Source organism: Hirundo rustica, chromosome 3, assembly GCF_015227805.2.
Source record: "Hirundo rustica isolate bHirRus1 chromosome 3, bHirRus1.pri.v3, whole genome shotgun sequence".
NCBI lineage: Eukaryota > Metazoa > Chordata > Aves > Passeriformes > Hirundinidae > Hirundo > Hirundo rustica.
In genome coordinates this window covers 76,816,721-76,844,668 of record NC_053452.1, presented here as the reverse complement: position 1 = coordinate 76,844,668, position 27,948 = coordinate 76,816,721, and the positions used below count along the sequence as shown (strand labels likewise).

Below are 27,948 nucleotides of genomic sequence, written 5' to 3'. Positions count from 1 at the left end.
GGATGAGATGCTGTTAGCGTTAAGCAGCCTGAAGGGAGATTCAGGCCAGACATCAGGAGGAATTTCTTCACAGAAAGAGTGATTAGACGTTGGAACGGACTGCCCAGGGAGGTGGTGGAGCCACTGTCCCCGGACATGTTTAAGGAGACTGGATGTGGCATTCAGTGCCACAGTCTAGTTGACAGGGAGGTGTTCGGTCACAGCAAGGAATTGATGATCTCATCCTAAATTGATTCAGTGACTACCACTTCGCAGCTGAAAAGCAACCAACAATCCAGCAAAGGCTTTTAAGGAACTGAAAGACTTTTCAGGCCTTAAGAGTTTTTTAAAAAATAATAATAATAAAAAAAGACACAATAATCTGAAAGCCCAGCGGAGGCCCTGGCCTTTCCGCAGCCCAGCACGTCCCTGGCTCCCAGCGAAAAAGCCGGGAGAGTGGCGCGGCTCTCCCCGCAGGATAACGGAGCCCGGCCGCCGCCGCCCGCCGCCGCCCGCCCCGCGCATGCGCCCGGCTGGCGCACGCGCCGGCCCCGCCCCGCCCCGGCCCGGCCCGCGCGGCTCCCGCTGGGGCAGCCCCCGCGCGCGCCGCCGGCAGCGGCCCTGCCTCCCGCGGGTGAGTAGCGGCGCCGGCCCCGGGCCCCGGCCGGCCCCGGGCACTGGGGAAGGGCTCCTGGGGGCTGGGAGAGGCCGGGAAAGGAGGGGACGGAGCCCGCGCCCGCTCGCAGCCGCTGTCAGAGGGACCGCGGCGGCCCCCGGGCGGTGCCGTCCCTCCTCCTTCCTGCGGAAGCCTCGCCGCGCCTCCCGTGCGCGGCCGATGCTCCTCAGGTGGCGGGGGCTGGTTCCTCAGGGGCTGGCTCTTGGGTCCCCAGAGAGAGAAGTGTGAACGCTCGGAACGCAGTGGCTTGCTCAGGGGGTGGGAGCAGCGCAGCGAGCTGGGGCTGCTCCCGCCCTGGCGTTCAACTCTTACCGAGCAGCCTGGCTCTGAACTGCCCCGGGGAGCTCCCTGACTGGAGATCGATTGACTCTCACGGCCTGCAGCCGCCAGAGTTGCGTGTGTGTTTCCATGTCCTTTCGAAGCAGGAGAAAGCTGGCATGTTGAAAACAAATAGTCTAGTGCAATACTGGAGGCTCCCATACTATGTTTACAGCAAAGAATCCAGAAGGACTGTGTTTTGTTACTGCTGCTGTCTTTCTTAAATTCAAATCACACTCTGTTTTCTGGTTGTCAGATTTCAAATACCTTTTTCAAAACTGGGTAGACGAAAAAGAAATTTTCTATTATTGGAAGTGTTTAAAAAGATACCTTTTTAGCACCTAACACAGCTTTGAAGCGCCTGCATGCCATGCCTAGTGTCTTCTTACATCTTTAATGATTTTCAAACTATTAAAAGAAGAGTTTTCATATACAGAGAGTTGTTGAGAAATTCCGTGGTTTTTTTCTAATACTAGAAACACTCACAAGGTTCCCACACATATGCTCAGCCTCTCTTGCTCCTTATTCTTTGTGATCTCCAGATCAAATGTGCTGTGTTAATGTGGTGCTTTAAACCAGTCCTCAGTTTAGTAAACCTCACCTGGTCAATCACTTGGAAACTGAATTAGTGTTTCTAGGTGCACATCTGCACTTTAGCTCCAGAAGCAGGGCTTTAAAGGCCTAGGAGCTTCAGTTCTATCTAGAGCTGATCTGTCGCTTCAGAGTTTTCAGTTTCTTTGAGCTGGGAAAACTTAGTAGAAACTAAGCTTAGATAACTTAGTTGAGAAGCTTTGATCCCATCCATGAGCTATGAGCCTCAGTGGCTTCTTACCCTGGATCAAGAAGATAGATTTTCAGAAGTCTCCGTTGTAGTGCATTTCCGTTTATTATGGTTAAGGAACATCAGAGCAAATAAATTATAGTATTTGATAATTCTTACTAAACTAGATAAATCTGTTTTATGTGAACCTAATTTCTTTACATAGTGTATTTCATTTTTGGAATTTGTAAAACTGAAAAAAGCAACCCACTGGGCAGGGCACTGAAGCTTGAGTTGCCTGACCAAAATTACCACTTTTTTTAAATTGCGTTTTCTTCTTTGACTAACGAAACATTCTTATTTGGGAAAAAAATGTCAGGGGGAAAAAAACTCATCACCTGCGCATCTGTGCTTTTTTCCTTCATGTAGTGGAAAGGACAAACAGAAGGTTTCCCTGCACAGCAACTTAAGGGTATAAAAAGCAGTAGTGAGGGAGAAAAAAAAAAAATCACTGTCAGGTAAGAGCTTGAGCGATTCAATAAAGTTTGTGGAACAGTTATGAAAATGCTTCAGATTTTTTCATAGACCTTTTTTCTTTTCTTTCTTCATGGAGGAGTTGTTTTAAAAAGAACAGCTAGAAAATTTGCCGACTGTGATGAATTTCATGCTATTTATTATCAAAATACCCAAAATAATTTGGAACAGAGATTATCAAAATGGGATAGACTTATATGTATTTTGTGCTTTTAATTCTGTATAGTAGCTTACAAACTAAAAGTTAAACAGCTGTGTCAGATATTTTGGGGGTTTTTTTGAGAAGAGAACGGGATGATGAGGAAATAAAGATTTTAACTTTTCCTGGTAAAGTTTTCTGGTATTTTCCTGGTATTTTTCTCATGTTATGTAGGACACTACTATCTCTATTCATTAAAGAGAAACTCTGGCCTGTTACAGATGGGGGTTTTTTTCTTCTTTTAAAATTTATTTAGTAGGCAAAAGAAAGAGCCCAAACTACTTACATTTTTGTCTGGTACACCTTTATGTGTCAACAAACACATACAAGGTGGAGTTTGAATCCAAAAGCTTCTGAGTCAGGGTAACTGCATGTAAGATCTTAACATTCATAAAGCTGAAGTTATTCAGCCTGATTTTTTCCTACTGAGACCGTCAATTGCTCTTAGATCCAAGTGCACCCAAAAGTCTAAGGCAAGATACTTCCCAGGTGTATAGGAGTGATGTGTACCTCAGTAAATTGCAGTCAGACTCTAAAATTTGAATGTCCACGACAGATGCAAAATCACAGCTGTGCTTTGTCTAATGACTCCGAAATGTTGAATCAGAAATAAATTTTTAAGGTTTTTTCACTTCCAAGGATAGACATAACTTCATGAAACTGTTTCATGGGCATGTTTACTCAGTCTGTTTCCCCAATATTGCTGTTGTGCAATAGCATTAATGAGAGTAATTTATCTGTCACTATCTCTGAAAAGTAGATCTGAACGAGATTAAATGGCACATGAAGCATTGCCAACCTGTAGCTATTCGATGCAGCTTTTACAGTATAGGTGTTTGTGCCAGGTCTGAATTATATTATCATCATTGAAACTGATGTCTCCCCAAAACACAAGCCTTTACCGTAGATCTCACTTACTTGTTCCAGAAATTTTGCACTTTGATGCTGAGCCTCTGTGTAAGCATAGCAGAAGTTCGTAATACAGTATAGTAGACCAAGGTCTGTGTCAGTACTAGTCCCATGCTAGTAAGCATGCTGCTCACTTTTTAGTATACTTCAGTGGTGAATATTCCATTGAAAAAATACATCTAGAAGGAATAACTTGGTGCTTGGTGGAGCACCAAGATCAGTTTCAGATGAGTTACTTAATGATAGGGAAATCTTGATCTAAACAGTAGGAATTGAGTGGCTGATATGTCAACCAAGAATAAAAAGGAACAGCTACTTTGATATGGAATAGGAAAACCCAAATGAAAAACCTTGTGAACATTACAATTGTAGATGTTGCAGTTATGAATTCTTTTTCACAGAAGAGATAAAATAATAATTGCAGAGATATTTTATCTCTGGCAGTCCTGTATGTTGTTTAATGATGATCAGTGGCATCTGGGTTAAATTAAATGGAATACATTAATACATTAGTCATATGAATAATATTGTTTCCTTAAACAAACCCTAACCCTTCAGAAAACTTCAGTTTATCTAATCTGAAAATTGAGTTAAATTACCAGGTAGTGATAGCATAATATACTAGAAAGAAGACTGATAAGGTAATGAAAATTAGCAGGGGCAGTTTGAGTGTAATTAAAGTTAATTTCTTGTTAAAGTAAGATGTTCTGTACTCCTAACAATCTCTGACAGAATTCTAAAATCATGGGATGGATTGTTAGCCATAGAAGAAGAACCCTGTAATTTGACGTAAAGTGATGTGAAATCCTCTAAGCATGTATGGGAAGATCATTTTCCCTGACAGTAGCCAAACGTATGGTTTCAGAATCCAGCTGGGCAAAATGAACAATATTATTTTCATAGTCTTGCCTTGCTCCATCTGTTCTTTGTTTGCTTTAGTGCTGTGATACTCGTTCAACTGAGTCCACTCTCTAAGTAAAGGTAAAACTGCATTGGGATTTTTGTGATGTTTATTTTTGAAATGTTAACTGGTTTTGCTCTTAAAATAAATGAGTGACCTTACTGTGAAAACCCATGAATGAATCCCAGAAGTAAGAATAGACAGTAGGATGAACAAAGTAATACTGGATATGGAAGTAGAAGTTCCCGTTGTAGCAGTGTAATACTGCTAATCCAATTCAGGCTGTATTATTAAAAAGCATATTCTAAAATTGCTTATCTAAAATTATCATAGCAGTAGCAAGCAGCATATTGTGACAACTGAGCTCAATATAATGCACTATAACATTGGTAGGGAACTATGGTCAAATAATTTATAAGTATTTTAAAATGCCTGTGTATATCTCAGTTAATTAAAATAAGAACTCAAAAATTTGGAGGTCAGTGACAGGACTGCAAATCACAGTTATGCTATGTCTAATGACCCTTGATTCAGAAATTTATTCTTAGATTTTCCAATTTAGTGTTGTCAGTTTTATACATAATCTTGTTCCACATAATTCTGTGGTAACCTAAATTTTGTTAATCCTTTTCTCTGGTTCTCTTGTGATAATGTTGTACAGGAATTAAAGTTATAAATAAAGTAATCAGGCCTTCCATTATACTGATTTTCTTCCCCCTACTTTCATGGTTCAAATCTTGCTGTGTACCATTGGTCTTGTTTTGAATTTAGCCCTGGAACGCTACATGAAGTGTCAGGCCACTGTGACATTGTACTAACTGGCTGCCAGCAGCTAACTTGCAGACTTTCTGCTTGAGGGACATCCTTAGTGCTATGCTGTTTTTTGCTTACATGAGTCAGAAAAAAAAATTAAAATTTTAGATCTTTAAAGTTGCAAACGATCATGGTTTCAGATTTAATTTGCTGGAGTATTTTGTTAATATATTCGTCAACAGAACACAAAGTGGTTGGTCTGAAGCCAATAAATAGGTTAGTGAATAAAACTTGCCTTCTGAACATTAGCTGTAGATCTGTCATACTCCATTTTGTTTTTCACTCTTGTTCTGCTATGTTATTCTCCTTTCATGGCTTCTGTTTTTTTTCTCCTGTTTTCTTTATTATTTTTACCTGAATGGCACTTATAAAACATTGTTCTGAAATAACGTAACCAGAATTTCCATTTCATGGGATTTATCTGGGTTAGGATAAAAATTAAGTTCGATAGTAAAATACTTTATAAAAAATTTGAGTCCTTGGTGGTAGAGCCTCAGAATGTGATACATGTTCTCAAAGAAAGAAATGGGGTTTTGTTTGTGTACCCTACCCTCCGAAAAGTCTGTTAGTTCTGTTGTCAGCGTACGCATCACATTTGTCTCTGTTATTTTTATTATGTTGAGATTTTTATGAAGCATTTTAAACTGCTGAATGTTAGGTAATAAGAAATCTGACTTGGAAATATTTGTCTTTTGATCAGTTGCGGCCAAAATCCTTCTGTGGGGATTCTGAACTATGACATCATGGCAAGATTTCGCAGAAGAACATGCATCATTTTGTTGCTTTTTATTTTGTTTATTTGCTCCATAATGATGGCTTTGAAGACTCTCAGACCTGACAGAGCTGGCTTTGGAGATCCATTTGGACTTGGTTTGTTGCCGGAGCTTCAACAACGGACAGTGCTCTTAGACAGTAAACAGAATTCACTAAATAGGGCTCAAGGAGATACTGTAACACGTGTCAGTAATTTGCATAGTATTGCTATCAATACTATGAAAGCATCTATGTCTCCAGTAAAAAAGCTGGAAGAGGAGCTGTCTTCTCCTAATTATAACTTTCACATATTCTACTATACTTGGTATGGGAATCCACAGTTTGATGGTAAATATATTCACTGGAATCATCCATTGTTGCCACACTGGGATCCCAAAATTGCCAACAATTATCCAAAGGGAAGGCATAATCCTCCTGAGGACATTGGGGCCAACTTTTATCCAGAACTTGGATCTTACAGTTCCAAAGACCCTACTGTCATAGAAGCCCACATGAAACAAATGCGTTCAGCTTCAACTGGTAATGAAAGTTAATGTTTCAGCATGTTGTTCATTTATCCAGCCTTACATGTGTGAATGAGCACAACTGAGCTATCCTTCTATTTTTCTGTATAATTCAGGAAATGTCTGAAATTAGTAAATGTCTTTATATCTCTTGAGTTTTAACCCCCAACTGAAACCTACGTCTTCAGAGCTGTGTCTGAGGAGTGTAACAGCACAGAAACGTAAGAATAGTGTTTGTAATACTGTAGATACATCGTTTGCATGACTTGCTGCTCAACAGTGATAACAAGTGAAAATACAGAAACCTTGACTAGAATATATTGTCTGTGTATTTTATTTTTGGAGACGAATACTTCAGCTAAAATAACAGGTGTCAGTAAATTATGCTAACATGGGTAAAGAGAAGTCTGGTCAAATATGAGTGGAGGTTTTTTCTCTGACTGCTGTCTGTGCAATAACAATTATGTATTAATTTGTTACTGTCCAAAAGTATCTTCTTTCAATACAAATTGATGTTTCCTTTTTCTAAATAAGATGAACTGTATACATAAGAATGTTCAATATATTTTTTGGTGTCAGTCCTAGTTGTTGGGCTTTTTGGTCCTTTTTATGTTAATCTTCTTTAAAATAACCAGTCATATAGGTTAATATTGAACTTTGAACAGCTTCTGTTAATGTAGTTGGAGCAACATGACCAAAGCTCATTATTGATACTGCTAATCACCTTGTATTGAATCTCCTTCATTCACCTAATCATTAAGGTTTAATGTAATTGTTTTATTTTAGTTAGTGATGTTTACTTGTGTAGTGTTTACTTCTTGTTTGTTGTCATCTTGTCGGTTTTAACCGACAAGGGTTAATGCAAACATAGGAAATTTCTCACTCTCTTCAATAATATAACTCCATCAAGAGGAGTAACAAGACTGTTGCAGAGAAATCTCCGATATAAGTGCCAATAAGCACTGTTTCAGTCTTACCTAAAACAAGATAATGTAGTGATGAGGGCAAGGGGGGTGCTTGCAGCTTTAGAAGAATATGTGATGTTTCTCATTCTCTTAATATAGATGTTTAAGAAAGTTGAATTGCTGGTGGAAAAGGTGCCAATTACTAGGAAAAACGCTTTTCATAATCAATTTTTTTAGTAACTTCCGTTAGTTTTCTGTTTAAAACTCAGCAATGTGAATGAGTAGTTCAGGCTTCCTGTGACACTCTTTGTAACAAAACTGATATTTATAATATGAGTCACTTTTTTCCTGCTGTTATTCTGACTTAAGAATTTAAGTACAAATTTGTTCTTTTCCATCTAGATTTGACTAACACAAATCATCAAATTTTTTTTTATAATAATATTTTGTTCATTTTTTGTGTACTATGAGGCTATTTACAGTTACTTTAACTATTACTAAAAGTTCCTCCTTTTTCTCTCTTAGCCAATGTCTCAGCCATGACTGTATTTTACAGTCACATAATAATTTTTTATAGCTATTTTTGAAGCTTTATCAAGGATCTTGTGAAAAAAGGAAAATGTAAGTGGTTCTTTCAGCAAATATTGTCGAATGATTGAAGGCATTTAAGAGAATGGAGCAACAGGAGTCTCATGCAGTGCTTCCCTATATTCTTATATTTCACAGTTCTTATGTATTAATTTCTTGATATTTTACAGATTAATACAGTAAATTTTATTCTTGAAATTGCTTGGGGAAATTTATTTTTTTTCCACCAGACTTTTTTTTTAGTGACTATTCTGACCCTAAACATTCATGACACTGTTTTTAGTGTCAAGTGTATTCTTTGTTTTTAGACTCTTGAAGTGGTACATAACTTTATTTTTTAACTACAGGAAAGAAAATGTGTAGTAATCTTTCTCAGGAAAAAACCAATTCAGATGTGACCTTAGGTTCCTTGATCACAACTCTCTCCTGAACTTTTATGTATTTCCTAAAGGTGTAAAAGAGGGTCTTGTCAGATGTATTCAAGATATCCAGTTTGTTGCTGTTCTGCTTGTCCTTTATACCTTACTCATTTTCATTTAGTCCTTTTCTTTTTTGTGAAATAAAAGATAATCTGACAAAATGGAGTAAAATATTGCATTTTGCTTTCCTTGAGTAGACTGTCTCTTGTGATTATCTGTTGTGATTTTCTTTTTGACAAAATGCAGTGAAAATATGTCTAAAGATAGTTGAACTCCCTTCTGTGTGTAGTGAGCACAGATTCTGGTTTGGGTATTTTATATTCACTGTAATTCATGGTTTCTTTTTCCTAATTTTGGAATTGTTTGTTGGAAATTGTTGGTCAGAAATGTTATTATGTTAGTAAAGTAGGTGGAATTTAGAATATATATTTCCCTAGCTCAGTGAATTTATTAATTTACTTAAATCATTAGCTGGATAAAAAGAAACACATTGACTTATGCTTCTATATGTTCTAAATAGCATTGCTAGGAAAATATTTCTACATCAGTGTTTCATGTATTTCTTTCAGACTTAGCTTGTTTTTGATACTGTTTCCAGCTGCGCATCTAAAAGATCTAATCTGTTTATCTGACAGCATTTTATTTTAGAAGGAAAGGGTTTGGCCTTTCTGAAGGGTGTGTTCTTTTGCTTTCTTGGAGAGCATCAGAAAAATTTACAATATGAAGATACGTTATTTTTTGTCTTTTTTCTCCACAGCATTGGTAGCATCCTTAAATTATTGAGAGTTACTCAAGCATTTTTGAAGATAATAAACTTAAAAACTGATTTCACATGCTTCAAAGGGTGGATTATACTATAGTAGCTGTACCAGCAAGAAAGAAGATTGTGGGTTTGAAGTCACTGCTTCTAGTAATAAATAGTGCTTTGTATGTGAGCCAGAGGTACAATGAAGAAATATGATGGGGAATAAAGTTCTGTGAGATAAGAATCTCCTTCATCACATGCACAGTTCTCATCTCTTGAGTGTTCTATAACCTGTGTATCTTGATATTCTCTGCCTGTATCTTGGCGTAGTGGGGAGCACTCTTTTCTTCTTGTACAACCTGAAGGTTGCAATGCTGTGCTGAAAAGTGGGAGGGAACAGCTCTTAAATGTTAGGGTTAGGACACTGAGTACAGATTTGTTAATTATCTAACCACTGTTTTTTTGCAGTCCTATAAGGAGAGGATTTAAAATCCACTCTGACAATACCAAGACTTTGTAGCTGATTAAAAAGTAGTTTGAGATTCTGATTTATTTTATATAGATTTCACATCAATAATTGTAATTCATGACAATGTTACAGTATACCTGTAATTTGTTAAACAACATGATTTAAAACTCAAATTTTGTATTTTCAGGTGTAATAGTGCTTTCATGGTACCCACCAGGTATGGCTGATGAAAATGGAGAACCAACTGATGATTTGGTGCCAGTTGTTTTGGACTATGCACACAAATATAACTTAAAGGTAGAGTATTTGTAGATGCATGTAATAGGACAAATTAGGAAAGTAAACACTGCTATTATACTGCGCTTCTTTTGGTCATGGAAGCCTTTGAATTACACTGAACTTTAGGGCCTGAGTAATATTCCCCTATAAGTGTAATAAATATTGTAATCTGCTTTAGTTGGCAGGATCTAAGGCATAGTGCTGTGGATATTTATTTTTTTTTTATATTTCTTTTCAGGAAACAGTTTTTAAAAAAAGGCATTACGTTGTTTTCCAGTGAGTCTTGGGAGTGAAATACAGTGGGCTGTATACTGAGGACCTGTGAGAAAGAGGAAAGACTTATCTTCATTTTGCATTATTTCATAACTTGCTTGCACCTAATTATAGAACTCAGAAGAAAGCATCTATGAGGAATAAAGACAGATTTAGAATATCTAGTTTGAATGAATGTCTTTATTCCAGAAGGTACAGGGAACACTTGCCACAGACTGTATGGTCAGAGATGTTCTGCTCAGACTTTAGGGTTACTTCAGGACATGACAGGATAGAAAGACTGACTGACTTCTTAAAATAGGTGAAAAATCAGTTAAAGATTACATGAACTGATCAGTAGAATCTCAAATTGTGGTTTGGGTTTGTTTATTTTTAGAATAAAATATGTATTTCCCTTTTGTGATAATGAAAATGTGTTTCATTTTAATCTCTCCCAAGTCATAAATTTGAGTTTTTAAGTAGCTGCATATGTTTCATCTCTGGAGCATGCTGTCAGTACTTTGTACTGAAAACACAGCCTGTTCTTCTTGAGTTTTAGTTGTTTATGCAAGTTGCAGATTCTCCGTGAAATTTCCTGTCACTGGGGGTAACTGTAGATGCCTTAGCAAGCAGGAGGAAAATAGGATGATTAAATTGCCTACAAAAGTAATTTTGAAACTGTTAAAAATACTTTGTGGTTGGTATCATATAACATAAGTTGCACCCTATCTAATAATTTCTAAAAAGACAGAAAAAGGTGTTAGCCTTTCCCAAGAATTTCAGACCATCTAACAGAGTTTGTTCTCACCTAAAAGAACTTGTTAACATTCAAGTCTCAAAAGAGTCAAGGCCAAATGAAATAAGCTACCAAGGAAAATACAATAGTGTGTTATTGTATGATAATGATTGCAGTATGGATGAAGCTGGTGTTATCACTTGGAAGAACTACTGGAATACAGATATTCAGTATAGATATTGCTGCAAATGCTGCCTTCACTGTAATGTTTTTAAGCATTATTGCACTAGTAAGTTATTGCAATAAGTGTTAGGAGTTTCAGTAGACCAAAGCCAGTATACAAAGTATGTTTCTGCTATGTGTGCTAAATAGAAAGCTGGGAGAAGATACGCACTTTTGATTTGCCTGGTTTTGATAGTTGAAGATGAAAGATGAAATTATAGTGCTCTTCAACCTCTACTGTCAGTTTTAGTGATTTAGTCTAATGCTATTTTTCTATAGTTTCTACCTAATAGAGAGAAAGATTGGCTCTGCAATGGAAATTTTCTACTGTTGCAGAGTTGTCAAAGACTTTATTAAATTTACATTCTGCTCTAAAATTGCTTCTGAAAAACTTGTTGCTTTGATTAATGTAATTTATTCATCCATGATTGTCTATTTGAAAACAAATTCATTTTTACATTGGCATTCACACATACTTAGTTAATCAATTCCATAAGCTCCAAGCTTGACATTCCGAGCAATAGCAGTACATTATATTAGATTTAGTTCCAAGGGCTTGTTGCTGTTGATAAATCTATAAAATTCTAAATTAAAATTTTCATTTCCCATATCTTAAAATGTATTTTGATTTTGAAAACTACTCTTGGAGAATTATCTTTAGCAGATTTTAATACATTAGTTAGAAATTAAAAATTAAAATGTTTCATTGGCTTATAAGTTCTTTGACACTCAGATAATATTAGGTTTTGTAGCTTTTTAAGTTTTCTGAAGCATGATTACCACTTGCTGTAATCTAGGGTAAACAAAAGCAGTGTTCTGTTTTAATGTAAAACTTCCTGGAATCTGAATCTTCTAATGTCAGTAGTATAGGAGTTGTACTACAATTGGATTATTCTCAGTATAGACTGATGAAATGTTTGGTCTGTAAAGAATTATATTTTTTGTGACTGGTATTTGCTTCATACAATACATACAATGTATTCAGTAGTGTTTTACATTTGTGTTGCTCTTACGTTTTCATCTTTCAGGTTACTTTTCATATTGAACCTTACAAAGACAGAGATGATCGCAGCATGTACCACAACGTCAAGTACATCATTGACAGGTGAGTTTTTTCAGAATTGTTTCCTTGGGGTTTCTTATGTGATGGTTTAGGGGACTTTAGGATATATGAGCTAAAGTTTATAAAAATATTTAAGAAGGTCTGCTGAGACTGAAGAGAACTGAAAGGAACTTTTTCATCTTTCAGTGCCACAAACCTCAGTCTGTTTTTTAAATATTGTAGTGTGAATTTTAAACAGCGTCTCAATTTTTTTTAAATTGCTTTCAACATTCTTTAATATCACAAGTCATACTTTAGATTTCATATTAGTAACATGATCTATAAATTAAATCAAATAAACTGTACATTTTGATAGTGACAAACTAGCAGATAGAGCTTTATTGTGTTGACCTCTAATGATTTTAAGTTATCTTGATTAATTCTGTGCAGCTACTAATTGTTTTGCTTATTAATGCTGCTTAGAGTGTCTATTTCATACTGCATTAGAGATTTGCCCTTCAGAGGAAACTGGTAACTGTAGCACAGTTTGACACTAAGTTACTGTCGCAATTTAAGCCCAGCCAGCAACCGAAGTAACCGCCTGCCCCTTACTTCCCCTCTCTCAACACTGGCAAAGTGAATCAGAAGTAAAAGGTAGACTTTGAGAGTTGAGGTAAGAGCAATTTAATGATTGAAACAAAATAGTAAGTATTATAATAATTACACCAATAGTGTTATTGAGAATGTTAATGGAAAGGAGAAGGAGAGAGAGTACCAGAACCTGAGACGAATTGCTCACCACCTACAGAGCAGTAGCCAGCCCAGCCCTTGGCAATGTTCAGTTCCCTCCCAGGTAGCTCTCTGAGTTTATATACGGGCATGACATTCTGAAGTGTGGTATATCTCTTTGGCCAGCTCAGGTCAACTGTCCTTGGCCTTGCTTCCTCACAGCTTTTTGAGTGCAGCTCCTCACTGGCAGAGCAGGTGACACTGAGAAGTCCTTGACTTAGGGTTAGCGCTACTTAGCAGCAAACAGCATGTTATCAATTTTATTCTCATGCTAAATCAAAAAACCCACAGCACTGGACCAGCTACTAAGAACATTACCTCTGTCCCTGCTAAACCCAGAACAGTTGCTAATTTGTAGTTAAATGTTCTTTGAAGAGCCTTTGTTTGATACCTTGGCAAACACTGGACAGAAAGTGGATATGATGTACTATGTTTCAAAGTCCATCTCCTGTCTTTTTAAATTAATCTTTGGGAAAAGTCTTCAGCTCAGATTGTACAACAGTATTTTCCAAATGGCAAATTTTGTCTTAATGATGCTTGTTTGCTTTATAGATACGGAAGCCATCCAGCCTTTTACAGGCATAAGACCAGCACAGGCAGACTTCTTCCCATGTTTTATGTTTATGACTCTTACGTAACAATTCCTGAAATATGGGCAAATCTGTTAACTGTCTCTGGATCCCAGAGTATTCGAAATACTCCCTATGATGCATTATTCATTGCACTTCTTGTAGAAGAAAGACATAAGCATGACATTCACAGAAGTGGTTTTGATGGAATGTACACATACTTTGCCACCAATGGCTTCTCCTACGGCTCATCTCATCATAATTGGGCAAGTTTAAAGGCCTTTTGTGATAGTAACAACTTAATGTTTATTCCAAGTGTGGGGCCAGGTTATATTGATACCAGCATCCGACCATGGAACAACCACAACACCCGGAACCGTGTCAATGGGAAGTACTATGAGACTGCCTTCAGTGCAGCCCTTCTGGTGCGACCAGAAATTATTTCCATTACATCTTTTAATGAGTGGCACGAGGGAACTCAGATTGAAAAAGCTGTCCCTAAACGGACTGGACAGGTGGTTTACCTTGATTATAAACCCCATAAACCAAATGTTTACCTAGAGCTTACTCAGAAGTGGTCTGAGAAGTACAGGAAAGAGCAAGAGCAGTGGCTTATGTGAGCTTTCCCAGCTGCAGTTTTTTCCTAATGCATTGACTGTATTGAGGAAGAAATGGAGAGCTGAAGAATCTGTTACTAAATGTCTTTATTATGTCTTTTGAATGTGTATGCACTACTACTGAATTTTAATTTTGAAAAGTAAAAAGATCATGAGAATATTGGCAATTCTGCCTTACTGGATATTTTAGTTCAAAAATATTTAGGGAAAGCTGGTTTTTTGTTCAGTTGTTTTTGGGGTTTTTTTAACTTTGTAACCTGCATGCTGAGTTTTCAGAACATCTGCATGGGATAACGCTACATGACCAAAGTATAACAAAAACCTGGCAGTTTCTTCCTTCCTTTCTGTAGTTGTTTTTCTATACAAACTGATGCTGTAATCTAAATCCTCATAGCTTCTTGCAGGATGCACATCTATACTGTGTGGGGAATAATCTACATTTATGCTTTTTGATGCTTTGCATACGGAGTTCTTGACATATGATTAGCTTGTGGTAAAAGCATTGAAGAGTTATGTGTGATGCAACACCACTGGGGTTTGTTTAAAAAAAAAGTATTTGAAAGAAAGTTTCAAAGAACTACTGAAAGATTTCTAGTTTACGTACATTTTTTCTGTTTGGTACATGATGTAGACTTTTTCAGACTACTGGATACTGACCAGGAAGATTTTTTTTTTCTATTACTTTGAAGAACAAAACAAAACAAAACAACAACAAAAAAAAGTGGCATTAGAGTGGAAAATATTGTTTGAGGGGAAAACCCCCCTAAAGATGTAAAAATATATTAAAACTTCCATTGTTGCTCATTATATTATTTGCTAATTGGTTGCATACACAGACCTAGTGTGCTTTTTTAAATGTTTACAGTTTCTAAACCCAATATCTTACTCATCCTACATAACTTAATTGTTGGAAATATGTTTTTTGTTTCTGATTTAGGAGCAACCTAATTTGGTAGCAACTACAAAACCAGATTGAGAGAGCAACTACCAATGAGAACAACTACCCATTCATTTATTTAATTTGAAATCTGAGATTTCTCTTTTTCATCTAGTCCATTTAGTTATTCCAGGATTCAGAACTGTAGATGCTGAAATCTTGTTATTCACCTAAGCACCCTGCCAATGCTACCTGTAGGACTGTGTTGTGGCTGGAAATGAGTATTTTCAGTCCTAAGAATCTCACCTGTCAAATGTTGTGATTATTAACTGGCATTTTTTATGAGGTTTGAAAGGTTCAATCACACAGACATACCGCCTCAGCAATACATTTTTTGGGATTTTCATAGAATTTCATAACAAAGTTGTAAACTTTGGAATAGGAGAAATTGCAGTGTTGTTTATTTGCAGCAAGTGTTTAATCCTAGCAAAGTGGATTCTTTCTTAGTTGTTTATTTTTTTAATCTACATATAAGGTTCTGATCCTGTGTTTTAGTTCATATGCTCAGATTGTTGTAACAGCTAGAATTCCATTGATTTCAGCACAACCCATGAAAATTACATTCTTTACTCACTGTAATCTGTGCGTTAAGAGGTAAGGTAAATGTGAGGACTTCTGTTAAAACAGAAACCAAACGAGTATATTTTTTTCCAGAAAACATCATTCCAAATAAATCTAAACCAGTTACCACTATAAATTTCTAGAGTCTTCCTGGTGTGAAAAAGTTTTTTTATATATCTCTTGCTTATTTACAGTGTAGGTTTTTTGTCGTTTCTTTGCGGTTGTTCAAGTGATGAGGTGTCATCTAATGCCCTCAGGTGCTTGAAAAATTACAGAAATTGGATGGCAGATATATGACCTGGCATGCTGAAGTGTACCTCTAGAGTTACTGGAGTCTTATTAATCTCTCTTCATATTTTTTTGCATTTTCCTATGGCATTTCTGCGAAGTCTGAAATGTCTCTAAAGAAGTGTTTACTAATGTTTATTTTGTTTTGCTATACTCAGGTGGTAGACTGACATAGACATAGGTATGACCACAGTCAAAAAATAGTGTCTGAGACATAAAAAGCACTCCTTAGGCTTTGACCACTTCCAAGTTAACTACTCCTTTTTTTTAAGGAATCTGATATGACTTATTTTACTGTAACTCCCTTAAATAGCTATACATAACTAATTTTTATAATTTGTTGTATGTTTGTGCTTTTACAGCCCAGAGTCCATATATTTATTTTAAATGTGAGGGAACAATTAAATGTTTTGCATATGTTATTAAAAGATCTTCTGAAATCGCAGTGTCTTCAAACATTTTGAAATGACAAGTCTCTTTGCTTAAACTTTTGTCATCCACTGGTCTTTTCTCTCTGTAGTTACCTGAGCACTTTACTGGTCTTGACAACTTTGCACTCACCTTTCAGCCCTTACTTTCTCCTAGTGGCAGTTTATTTTCTCTGTGACTGTGAAAGTCACTCCTTTGTTGCTGTGTATAGAAACATTTGAAATCTATTGTATGGTATTGTACAACTGAGGTAATCCATCTTGTTTAAAATGCAATTTTTGGTAACAATGTAATGGATCTTCATTACACCAAAAGACTTTTGGAATCACTGTAAAGGTATCTTTCAACCCTTGCCGTGAAGTAATTTGGGCCATGGCACACTGACGTCCAGTGGGACCTTCAGAAGAATTTACAGAATTTCTCTAGAAAAGAATGAAAATTAAGTGCCTAGAATTTCATCACCCCTGAACACTTACTGTATTTTTACGTGCTTGATGAGTTTTAAAACATAAATATGCAACCTCACGTAATATTTCAGAATTGAGAATTTAATTTGATGATCCTAAGGAAAACTGATGAAATAGCAGCTACTAGAACTACCTGCCTGACCAATACTTTCTCTGTACTTAAATCAATGTGCTGCTTCTTGTTATAGGGAATGGAGAGTTTTGCTTATGGACTATTGCTGCGGTCGTGATACTTCTTTGAAATTTGAGTAAAAATATGTCTGTGGGAAAGGATTTGTACAAATGCAAAGGAATAAGATGGTTACAAGGGCACAGTTACTGGGGCAAGGGAGGAGAAAAGTGAATGTATTTGAGAAGGTGATTACTCCAAGCTTTAACATTACAGTAGGGAAAAAAGGGGGCTCCAGTGTACAACCAAAATTGGGAGGCAGGGGAGAACATTTGAAATTATTTTGAGATTTGAAATAGATTTAAGGAATATCCAGATCCCATTTCATTTTGGTGTCCCACCACTTATACTTCTTGGCCATCTGGGGCAAAATACTGCAATGACTGTTTTTAATATTTTCACAGTGATTAAATGCAATTAACTCATCTTGTTACATTATTTCATAGGACTTAGAGTGATATGGGAAGTTTTAAAAGAGATCGTGCCATGTTATGCCTCTGCAAATACAGAAATACCTGAAGTAATCAATCACATACTGCTGACTGAGTATCACCAGGGGGTAAATGGTTTCTAGACAAGTAGCAAGTCCTTGTGGTAAAAAGAGAACATATTTTTAAAAGAAAATCTATAGGTTCATTTCTGCTTCTGTGAGTTATGATCAAGTAAATTGTTTTAGTTCTGTGAGCTGTCTCAGAACTGAAGCTTAGTGCATCAACTCTGAAATAAGAATGTGTATTAAATCTTGTATAGTAGTGCATGTTTGTCAGATCTGTAATCTTATACTGAATTTTGTGGGCAAACACGTACTGATGCTGTTACTATTTCAGAGGCAAGTTGTAGATTATTGTGAATATAGTTTTTGATTTGATGTTCATCGTATTTGTCTAGTGCATTTCTTTTGAGGTGCCAATGATTTGTCTCTTAAGAGGTTGTTGAAGCAGAAGGTTCTTCAGTGAAAACATTTTTGTTATGAAACTTGGTATGTATATGCTCTGCATAGTTTGAATTAACATTCACACATGGTTCTTAGATTCAATTGGAAGCATCTCTCAGGGGTGTTTTCAGCTCTATGTTGCCAGTAAATATATCTCTGGGTACATAGATAAGGACTTACTGTGATTTAGGGCACTTTTTTTCCTGAATCTCATGAACATAAAAAGAGGAAATAAAGAATTTATAAACAAATTATTTGCCACTGCATATAAGAAGAAAATCTCTCTCTTAGTCCTGCAAGTACTTGTCTTCATCTTTTTACTTTGTTAAGATCGTGTCAATGTTTTGTTCCTTTTTGTCTTTTACTTTTGGTCAGCATGTTAAATACTCTATAAATTTCTAAAGAGACTGTATTTCTAAGATTTCATAGTTGGGATATTCAGTAAAGAGAATCTACAAGATTAATGGCACTGCAGAAAAGGCTGATGTGAATTTGATATTGTATAGGTGATTTTGTTGTGAATGGATAGTGTGTCTTTGATATGCATTGAACACAAATAAAAAATACCTTTCTTTTAATACCCTACGTGGCTGTGACAGAAATTAATTTGCTTGTATAAAAATAAAAAATGTGTGTGTGTGTCTGTTTAGAAATGTGCATATATCTGAAGTCATTATTTTCAAAGTAATATACCATTGTAATAAAATTACAAGCTGGATTCTCCTACTTTTAAGTAAGCAATTGTTTTAATCCCCTATGATATTTACAGAAGACTTTTCTGCTTTGAATTGAATTTTTAAATGAATAATAAATATATGCTAAAAAATTGTGATTTTTAAAGGAATGTGTGATAGTGGCGTCTTGTCATAGTAGGAGTTTTGAAGGTTAAATTTTATTTTTCTATTACTATGTGTGTGTAGAATTTATTAGACTCAAAACAACAGGTTATCTTTTTTTTTTTTTCTTTTAAATAGGCAATACTCCTGAAGTTTTTAGGCCTAATTTTGTTAAATCTTATTAGGCTGGTGAGTGCAAGTGTCTTTTGAGTCCTGAGGTACAAGTGTATGTTGACAAAGTAAAACTGAAGTTTGCAGTTCATACTGAAGTTTAGGAGGGAGGGGCACACAAATAATTAGCCTTGCAAGAGAATGGTTTACAGGCCAAATGGTGAATGAAGTATTTGTTTCATTCTGACAGTATACTGTGCTCTTCAGATAGATAAAGCTTGGAAGGTAAGCATTGCCGTTTTATTTTTCATGGCAGTGTGAAATTACCTCCTTGGTATTTGAAAAATCGTTTTGTCATTGCAACGAACTAATTGCACTGGTATGAAAGAAGTTAAGGCTAATTCACACATATAGTATTGTGTATTTCTGTACATACAATTATCATGCAGCATGGTGATCTTATGGAGAGATAAGAATTCTATTTTGTATATTCCATCATTGCTAGTATTCAAAGCTGGCTTAGCACTCATTTCTCAAAAATGATTAAGATTTTTTTTTTTTTTTTTAATTAATTTAGATCTTAGAATATGTGTATGCAAACATATGAACACACAATATTTCCTAATATCTTTGTGAAAAGTGCTGCTGCCCTTGTATGGATAGAAAAAAATCTAGAGCAGTTTTAGTCAGTTCCCGGATCTTGTCAGTGTTCATGGAGTGATCCAGAGTGGCTCACTTCTTGATCATAGCAGTTAAGTAGTGTGGATCATCAGAAATAATCCGAGAATTCAAGTTCATTTCCACTGGTCTAAAGATATGGGTAAAAATCTATTGAACCTTTCTAAATCAGAGAATTTTGGAAGTGGTTAAACTGTTCATCATAGATTATAATACAGCAAAAGTATACACTAGCTAATTAAAATCCGTGTTGGAGGAAAATTATTTTATTAGATAAGTTGATGCCTGTTATTGCATTCAGAGCTGATATGCCTCTTTTAGAAAACAATTTAGTTTTTAAATTTGGTCTTTGCCTGGAGTATTTAAGACATTGTTATTTAGTTAGAATAGCTGTTTTTTAAAACCGTGAAGAGGTGTATTGCTAGCTAGCCATAGAACCAACACAATGACAGGTGGTTTGTTGTTTTTTGAGGGGGAGGATGTGTTTGTTTGGTTGGTTGTTTTTGGGGTTATTTTTTTAGTCCATGGAAATGAGCACTGTGTATCTGACAGCAGGACCCTGTCTTCAGAGTTGGTTTTATAACTTGAAGTCATTGCTATGGAAACACAGCATGATCTCTCAAGACTAATTTCTCCAACTGCAGTGTGATTCAACAAACAAAGAACTACCCATAACTTCAGTTGATTTTTAGAATAATAGGGGGGAAAATTAGGATGTTGGTTTGTTGTGATTTAAATGGAAGTTTCTTGGAAAATTCTAATATAGTATGGTAGAAAATACTTTTCTCATAGAGCTGAGATTGATTGTTCATTAAGATCAGACAGCCAGTTAAAGTTTGAGAAATATGATTTTAAATATGCTATATTGTAATGGTTTTAATTTAATAAAACTGGGCAGAAACACTCATTAATGTAGAGGGTTTAGTATTTATTTTCTTTTTTGGGGAGGGAGAGATTAGGAGAAAAGAAAAACAAAGCAGGCTTGGGCTTAAAAATGAACAACAATAGTTTTATTAACATACACTAAAAGAATGAAAGCAAAAAAGAATGTTGAGAAAAAGAAAAACCAAATCAGAATGACACTTTAAAACACGCTTCTCTCCTCTTACAAGCTATTAACTTTCTTATTGAACAACATAGAAAGACACAACTTGAGATTTTCAGTCGGTTTCACTATTTAGACATAATTACTCATTACTTTTTAGGAGAAGAGTCTCTTTAAGATTTTTTATGAAGACATTTGCCGTAAGACAAAATAGTCCAGTGCTCCCAATGTCACACATCTGCTGCCACCCTGAGTTTTAGCAAACTGTGATGTTCTAGCAGCAGCGCTTCTCAGTGTATCTGGGGTACTATGTACAAATACTTCTTCTAGTCTAAAATCATCTTTGTCTCAAAGGCTGAGACCTCCTTTTAACTCAGGAGTGGGGGCTTTAAAGTTCCCAAATAAATCTCAATTACTTCAGTTCTTAATTTTGATTAGAATAGCATTCTACCCAACGACACTAAGATGCTGCAAAGAACAGTCCATTTCTCCATAATTTACCTTAGAAAAGTCCAGTTAAAAATGTCCACTTCTTCAGTCCTATTCCAATATTATTAGTTTTTTCACTTCTAATCTAACTGACTTCATTCGGTGTCCGTTTTACGTACCCTCTGTTTTCTTTCTTCTTTCTCTCAAGGAAGAATTGTGCTTTAAAAATTCTATGCTACTAAGAAAGAGTTAAATCTGCCTGGGCTTGCAAGGGCCACGTGCAAGCCCCGAGGCTGCATGAGCTGAAGAAAATGCAAAGCTGTGCTGATGGAGGAAGCTGGTAGATGTCCTTTTTTCCACCCCTCAGTCTCATCCAGGGCGGCTCAGTTTAAAGTTGTTATGAAGCTGCAGGCTTTCTTTCTCTGCTGCCAGTGGCGATTAAGCTGGGCCATGTTTTGGCCCTTTCTGCCATGGTCCAAGCACGTGGCCAGCATTGCCGAACTGCAGCTGCTTCTCTTCCCTGCCGGCAAGCAGAGGGAAGGGGCTCAGCCGGCCCAGGACCTCTCTGTGTGGGCAGCAGCCCTCAGAAGCCCAGCTGAGCCCGGCCCGGCCACCTACGATGTTACCTCATGGTTGATTCTAAAGCGAAAGAAGGCCGATCAGCAGCAGATTAGTTTTAAATGTCCCCTCCAAAATTGCATCGATATTTCCCATTAGTCAACTTAGCTGCCTATGTCAAAAAGCTGCCAGCTTTTTGATAAGTCCTTGTCCTCCCCCAACAAACCATGGTTAGGGCAGGGAAAAACATCTCACATTTCTCTATAACCAGAAAATAAAATTGTGCCAACCCATGATATATATGTATTTCAATAATACAATATTTGATAATACCATTGCCACTATTCAAAATAAATTAATAACAGTAAATACTTCTTTTTAAAGGGGAAACTAAAGGGGGCTTCTAAAGAAGCCATTAACCTCAGGAAGCATTGTTAATCAATGAGAAGCTATCCTAAGATTTTTCAGGGGAGAAAGAAGTAGCCAGCCATTTACTTGTAAAAAGCTCCACAGTCCTTAGTTTTTCTCATATATATGATTCTTGGTGTTCCTCTGAATGTGCCAGTGGATCATTAAAGAGCATAAAGCAAGTTAATAGAGAACAGTAACAATTTTCTGTTCTTTATGCCAAAGAAAGATCATCTAATTAAATTTTCTGATAATGTATTAAAACATAGACCAGGAAGTTGGGGTTTTTTCACTCAATATAATAAAATTATCAAATGTACTGCTACAGGATATTGGAGAAATTGAAAGTATAACAGGTACAAAGTCACAATAGCATTGATCAGACTTCATAAGCAGGGTGGTCCAGGTGCAACTTTTGCCTCAAAAAAATCTCTAAACAACTGATTATCAGAAAGCAAGAGAAAGTATATTTGGAATTAAATGAGTTCTATACGTAGATATTTTGCAAGGTGTTTTGACTTATATGTGAAAATCAAAAACTTCTTCATCTTTTTCTGAAATTAAGAGGGATATTCATATTGGAGAGCAAGAAACTGATTTAGTGGCAACTAATTAATATTTTAGTTTTCTTCTTTCTGTAAGTTTGAATGTTGCTGGCTTGATGCTCTGGACAATCATAAGAGTAACCACTCATGCTTTGCTGAACTAATTGCATTTATTCTTGAAGATATTAAAGGATTCTGGTGTTACTGCTTATGTGTCATAAAAACTAAACCCCAAAGGGTCCGGAGATTACAGAAAAGTTCAGACTACCTCTGTTTAGCTTCTTCAGCCTGGCACTACAGATGATCAGTTTGATTGCACAAGTTTTGGAGTTCAGCAGAGAGACTCTGTGGCTTTAGGGGCCTTTGAATACAGATTATAGATGTAAAGAAGGAGAGAACCAGAACATTAACGATAGGGCTTCCAGGGGATCTAGCACAGAAGACTGTAATTTGATAAATATGTAATTTGCTTTATTACCCCACAAATTTCAGTTTAGCAGTGGGGAACTTTGTACAAACTAATCTTTTTCCTTATTTACCCATTAATGTTTATGTATTGAATTTCACCTGCAACTTTTATTTCGTGATAAAATTAAATTTTGTAAAGTCTTTTTTTTTCAGAATTCATGCAATTCTGCAAATTGATCTGTGATTAATCCTATTACATGAAAAGAGTAAGTAAATTCTTTAATCATTATGTCAAAACTTTTTGTACTGCTCACTGCTAGTTACCCCTTATGATAAAGCTAGGCCAGTGACGGTGGAATCACTTCTAGAAGATTTTAGTGTAAAATTAAACACAGCTTGAACTATCTCCAGCTACATCTGAGGTGAGAAACTGGATTAAGTTAGTTCAGTGGGAGTTGAAATATGTTAGATGTTCGCTGAAACACGGCATTACATGAGCAATGTGAGACTATCCATGTGTTGTGAAGTAGCCAGTTCTTAAAGTGGAATGTTTTCAATCATATTTCTTATTCATCCAAAGGCTTTTTGAATGAATCTACAAAACCTAATGATTAGGCTATCAATTTTAGCAACCTATTATTTAGGAAGTGTGTTCTCCTGAGTTAAAATCTTTGTTCATTATAGGGATCTATATTGTTTCTTTTATTTGTATCAGGAATGAAAGAGGGATTGCACATCCCATAGATGCATTTTGAATATGTGTAATGCATAGGAGTATAGGGGCGATACAAAGGGTTCGTTGATAATCTTATGCAGATCAATTCATACTTTTATCTCTATGAAAATGTAATGCTTAAACAAATTTTCTCCACAGTATTATACTACTAAATATTGTATACTTTTATGTCTATGAAAATGTAATGCTTAAACAAATTTTCTCCACAGTAATATACTACTAAATATTGTACAACCAAATCTGTTCAGTAAACACATGAACAATTAATGATACTGAAAAAATGTGCTCTTTTCAAATATTTTCATGTTGTCCTCTACATTTTTGCCAAATTATATAATTCTGTGTTCACAGGCACTTAGATCTCTTTTTTGTGATTTGGAATCTTAAGTATATTTCTGTGCCAAGTCATTATTAATGAAAAAATACATAAAAAGTTAAAATTCTAAGATTAATTGAAACATATAAAAAACCTCCTAGACCTAGCTTGCAAATTTTTAATACTTGGCATGATTATAAAAATGTTTTCCTCTGCCAGTATTCAGCCTTCAATGGAAACTTATGACAAGAAAGTGAACAAGCAGAGAATGCAAAATATAATGGATTTGTTCTTTTTTTTCTGCCAGTGCTTGAAACCTACAAAGATTATCATATCATGTGCTCAACCCTATACACTCAATATTTTCTTTAGCTGAGATTTCATAAAATTTTAATCTGTAACATGTACAGAACATTAGAATATTAGGGCTTATTTGTGGTTTTTTGAGCTTTGGTTTAGACCTTAAACAGATTTACCAAAATCTATTAAAATAATAGAGAAGTCAGAATATGGGTGATAAGAATATTTAACATCCTATGTACATAAAAGTGTGACAGCAACAGCTAAAAAGCATTTCAAATGAGAACAAACATAAAGTAAACATACAGTGTCAATCATGTCAATATGTAATGGGAATCTAATGCTACCAGAGGTATGTTAGTGGAAGATATGTGGAAAATTTTGAGTGTCGTTCTGAAATGTTGGTTTCTGGTTTTTGGGGGTTTTTTGTTAACCCCAAATCATGACATTATAGAAATATTATGCTATTCATAAGTGTTTCCTATAAGCCCTTCCCCCTGCCTCTCCATCTTTACACATGCATATTTTATTGCATCACAGATGCAGAAAAATAGCTATGTAGTATCTTTTGGTGAGATTCATAGAGGAAGAGTAAGGAGTGTGGGGTTTTTGTTGTTTGTTTTGTTTGTTTGTTTGTTTTTTGTTTGTTTTTTTGTTTTTTTTTTTTTTTATTTGCACAAGACTCAAGATACAAGATTCTGTTCCCAGCTGTGTTACAGTAACTTGCTGGCCTCAGGCAATCGCCTTAGTCCCCAGTGTGTAAAACAGAAGTAATATTCCATATCTATTATGATCTGGCTGTCTGATTTATTCAGTTGTCAAAAGTATTTTTTTCAGGCAAAGACAGCTGCTTACAACAATTTATGTGCAAAGCACAGAGGGTACCCTGTCACTGTCACATGCATATCTAGGTGCTGCTAAAACAAGCTGTCTTCAGAAGCTAAAATCTCAGAGCTTTCTTCTGGAGGTGCCTGATGTTTGTGTTTTTATGTAGAGCAGTTAAAGCTTAGCTTTAGATTCAGCTGCACAAGAATTGGTCTTCTAACCAATACCTTTTTTTTCCTAAAGCAGGAGAAAAAAGATAGCAGAATTATTTTATCACCAGATACTATAATTATACCATCTGGGCTGTTGAGAGGATGACATGTAAATATTGCAGTTCCCTTAGATGAGAAAGAAATGAGGAACCCTGAGGTCCTCAGGGAATGCCGCAAATTGCATGTGCTGATTATCTGAGGAAAACATTGTCCCAGAATCCCTTCCTCTAGAACTGCAGCAACTATTTGAGGTGAGTGAAGAACTTGACTTTTTCTTACTTTTCTGGTTCATGCCCTTCTCCTATAATTTGCAGGGTTTATGACATCTATTTTTCCTGCATTTGGCATTCCAGTCTCACTGTCCTGTGCCAACTCCCACGCTTGCTGCCTCCTGTTTACTTCACAGTTACCCATCACTTAAGATTTTCTAAGTTTTCTAGTAGCTGATTGATTCAGTGAGAAGCAAAAGGGAGGGAGGGAGGGGTGGAGTGAAAGAGAAGATTTTCTAGAAAAACTCAATAGCTTTCATTTTCTTTGGTGGAAAAGGGTCATTCAGAAATGTAAACTGAGAGTGGTGTACAGGCATGGAGGGTAACCTCAGCATTGGACTGCAACATGGCATCCAGGTGTTTAACCACAAAACTAAATCCTATGGGTGAAAATGTAAAGTAAGAGGTTGTACTCTTAACACTTTGCTGACTAACAAATCCACTTTCAAGTGCAAGATGAAGAATGACCCTACATTTACGGGTATCCTAAAACAAAAATATTGTTTGCCAGTTTAAAATTTCTGAATAGGTATTAACCTGCCAATAAGAGCAAAGTTCTGATCATGAGTCTTTCCTGCATGCTCAGATGGCACTTAATGCCTGAGCAATACTTGCTCACAAGGTAGCAAATCAGATAAATATATTGCAGACAAGAAGTTGCTCAGTGAGATTCAGAAAGTCTGTCAGAGTATGGGTCGCAAGGATCTAAGGAAGCAGATTAAAAGAGTAGGATAAGGTTGAGACATTAACTGTCAGAAAGGTGAAAGAACAGCAAATATAGCAAGAACTGCTACTATCTGTCTAGGTGCTCCCTTCTTGAAAATAACAGTGGTTGGGCAGGTTATTGAGTGCACACAGTCAGGAATCCAGAGTTAGCTGGGTTCAGGTGAGACTTGTGCCATGGGGAGAAAAGAAAAAGAATGATAAAAACTGGGAAAACCTTCTTAGGAAGTTTGTGGCTGACAGACTTTGGAAAGAACATGATTTTATGTGACTTCCATTTCCTTTTATGCTTTGCTCAAATTGCTAAATGGAGGAGTCACTGTGGATTGCTCATTACTGTCAGAACTATTGCACAAGAATAGGAGCAGTTTATATGAAATGGGGATCCTTTATTGCAGTTTTAAGTATGTTTCTTCTTTCCTAGCACAGGTTATGAATGGCTTGGTTGTTGGTTACTGTGTTTTTAGATATCCTTAGGACATTGGTCTCTTTTCCATACCGTAAACAGACATTCATTGGTATGTGGGGTAGCCAGAGTCGATTTCCTCATAGCACTCTTAAATTAATGAGTTTTTATTATGTAACTATAGAGTAGCTTTATGCACACATAGATATTTATTTCCATTGAGTTTTTATGTAGGTGTAGAGATGCATTTAATTCTTTGCATCCCTTAGAGCCCTTTATTCATCTCCTCATGATAACCAAGTGCTTCAGTTCTCTTTTGTTTTAAATGGGTTTAAATAATTTTGAAAGTTTTACAAGCTCTGCAGATTTAGTTACTGAGTCCAGGTGAAACTTAGTCTGGAGCTGTGAGTAATTTTTTAACCTCCCAGTCTCACAGAGGAGAGAACTGCATACTGCAGGTTACCTTGTTCCATATGATAAGTCCACTGCACCTGTGAAGAGCAGGCGAGGCTTTATAACAATAAATCACTGTGTAAATGGCACACTCACAAGGCAATGGATTTTTATACAAGCAATGACTTGGTCACCTGTTGAAAGCATTGGCCTAATTGCTGTTCAGCAGAGGAGCAAGTTGTGGACCTTGGAAGCACCAAATGCAATGTGTGTGTGCAGGGCTGAGCTATTGCATGTGCTCAGGGTGAGTGGTGTGCAGGGAAACAGCCTGCACAGACTTCAGACAGCACCAAGCAACCCACACAAATTCAGCAACTCCAGAGCTCCCAGGACATGCCAGTTCTTTTATCATCCAAGGGTGCAAGGGAGAAAGACCTGAGACCCCTCCAAGAAGGCAGCTGGATGCTCCTATATTCACTTCCAAAACCATTCCTGCAGATGCCCTCAGGTAAAATGGGGCCAGCACCACCAATGGCTGCATAACTGACTGTACCAGAAAGGTACAGATCGGGAATAGAAACGGGTGCAAACTGAAAGGCAGCTGTGATCAACAGCAAATGTTCCAACACCGTTCCTAGGATGACTGCAATAGCATTTTTATTTGTTAATTAATTTCTTCTAGAAATCAATTAATGTCTCAAACTATAGTCTGTACAAATCTCAGCAATCTATTTAGGACTTACATAGATATATTGCATTAAATTGACCTTGTAAAATGGTCAGCAGTATTAATTAGAAAACTATGCCATACCTAGAGCATTTTATGTAATGTTTTGCTAATGTTCCATTAATTTATTTTTGTCTCATGATTTGGAACATTTTGGCTAAATTATTTATATTCCCTTTTCCCTATTTATATAACGATAATTTTTAAAAGCATAGCTAGTTTATAACTTTTTATCTGAAT

At 36.3% G+C, this 27,948-nt stretch overlaps 1 protein-coding gene across 3 annotated transcripts in view; it reads left to right on the top strand.

Moving 5' to 3' along the window:
• Positions 1-563: 563 nt before the first annotated feature.
• MANEA (mannosidase endo-alpha) overlaps positions 564-27,948 on the top strand; it is a 100,135-nt gene continuing 72,750 nt past the window's right edge. Inside the window, exons 1-5 of one of the 3 annotated variants that reach the window (XM_040058422.2) lie at positions 564-613; positions 5,790-6,382; positions 9,680-9,789; positions 12,010-12,086; positions 13,365-18,368. In XM_040058422.2, the coding sequence (XP_039914356.1) occupies positions 5,833-6,382; positions 9,680-9,789; positions 12,010-12,086; positions 13,365-14,001 (1,374 nt within the window). In that variant the 5' untranslated portion in view covers positions 564-613; positions 5,790-5,832 and the 3' untranslated portion in view covers positions 14,002-18,368. Of the gene's footprint in view, positions 614-2,198; positions 2,252-5,789; positions 6,383-9,679; positions 9,790-12,009; positions 12,087-13,364; positions 18,369-27,948 lie in introns of those variants that run through there. The other 2 variants (XM_040058423.2, XM_040058424.1) reach the window with 2 other exon arrangements.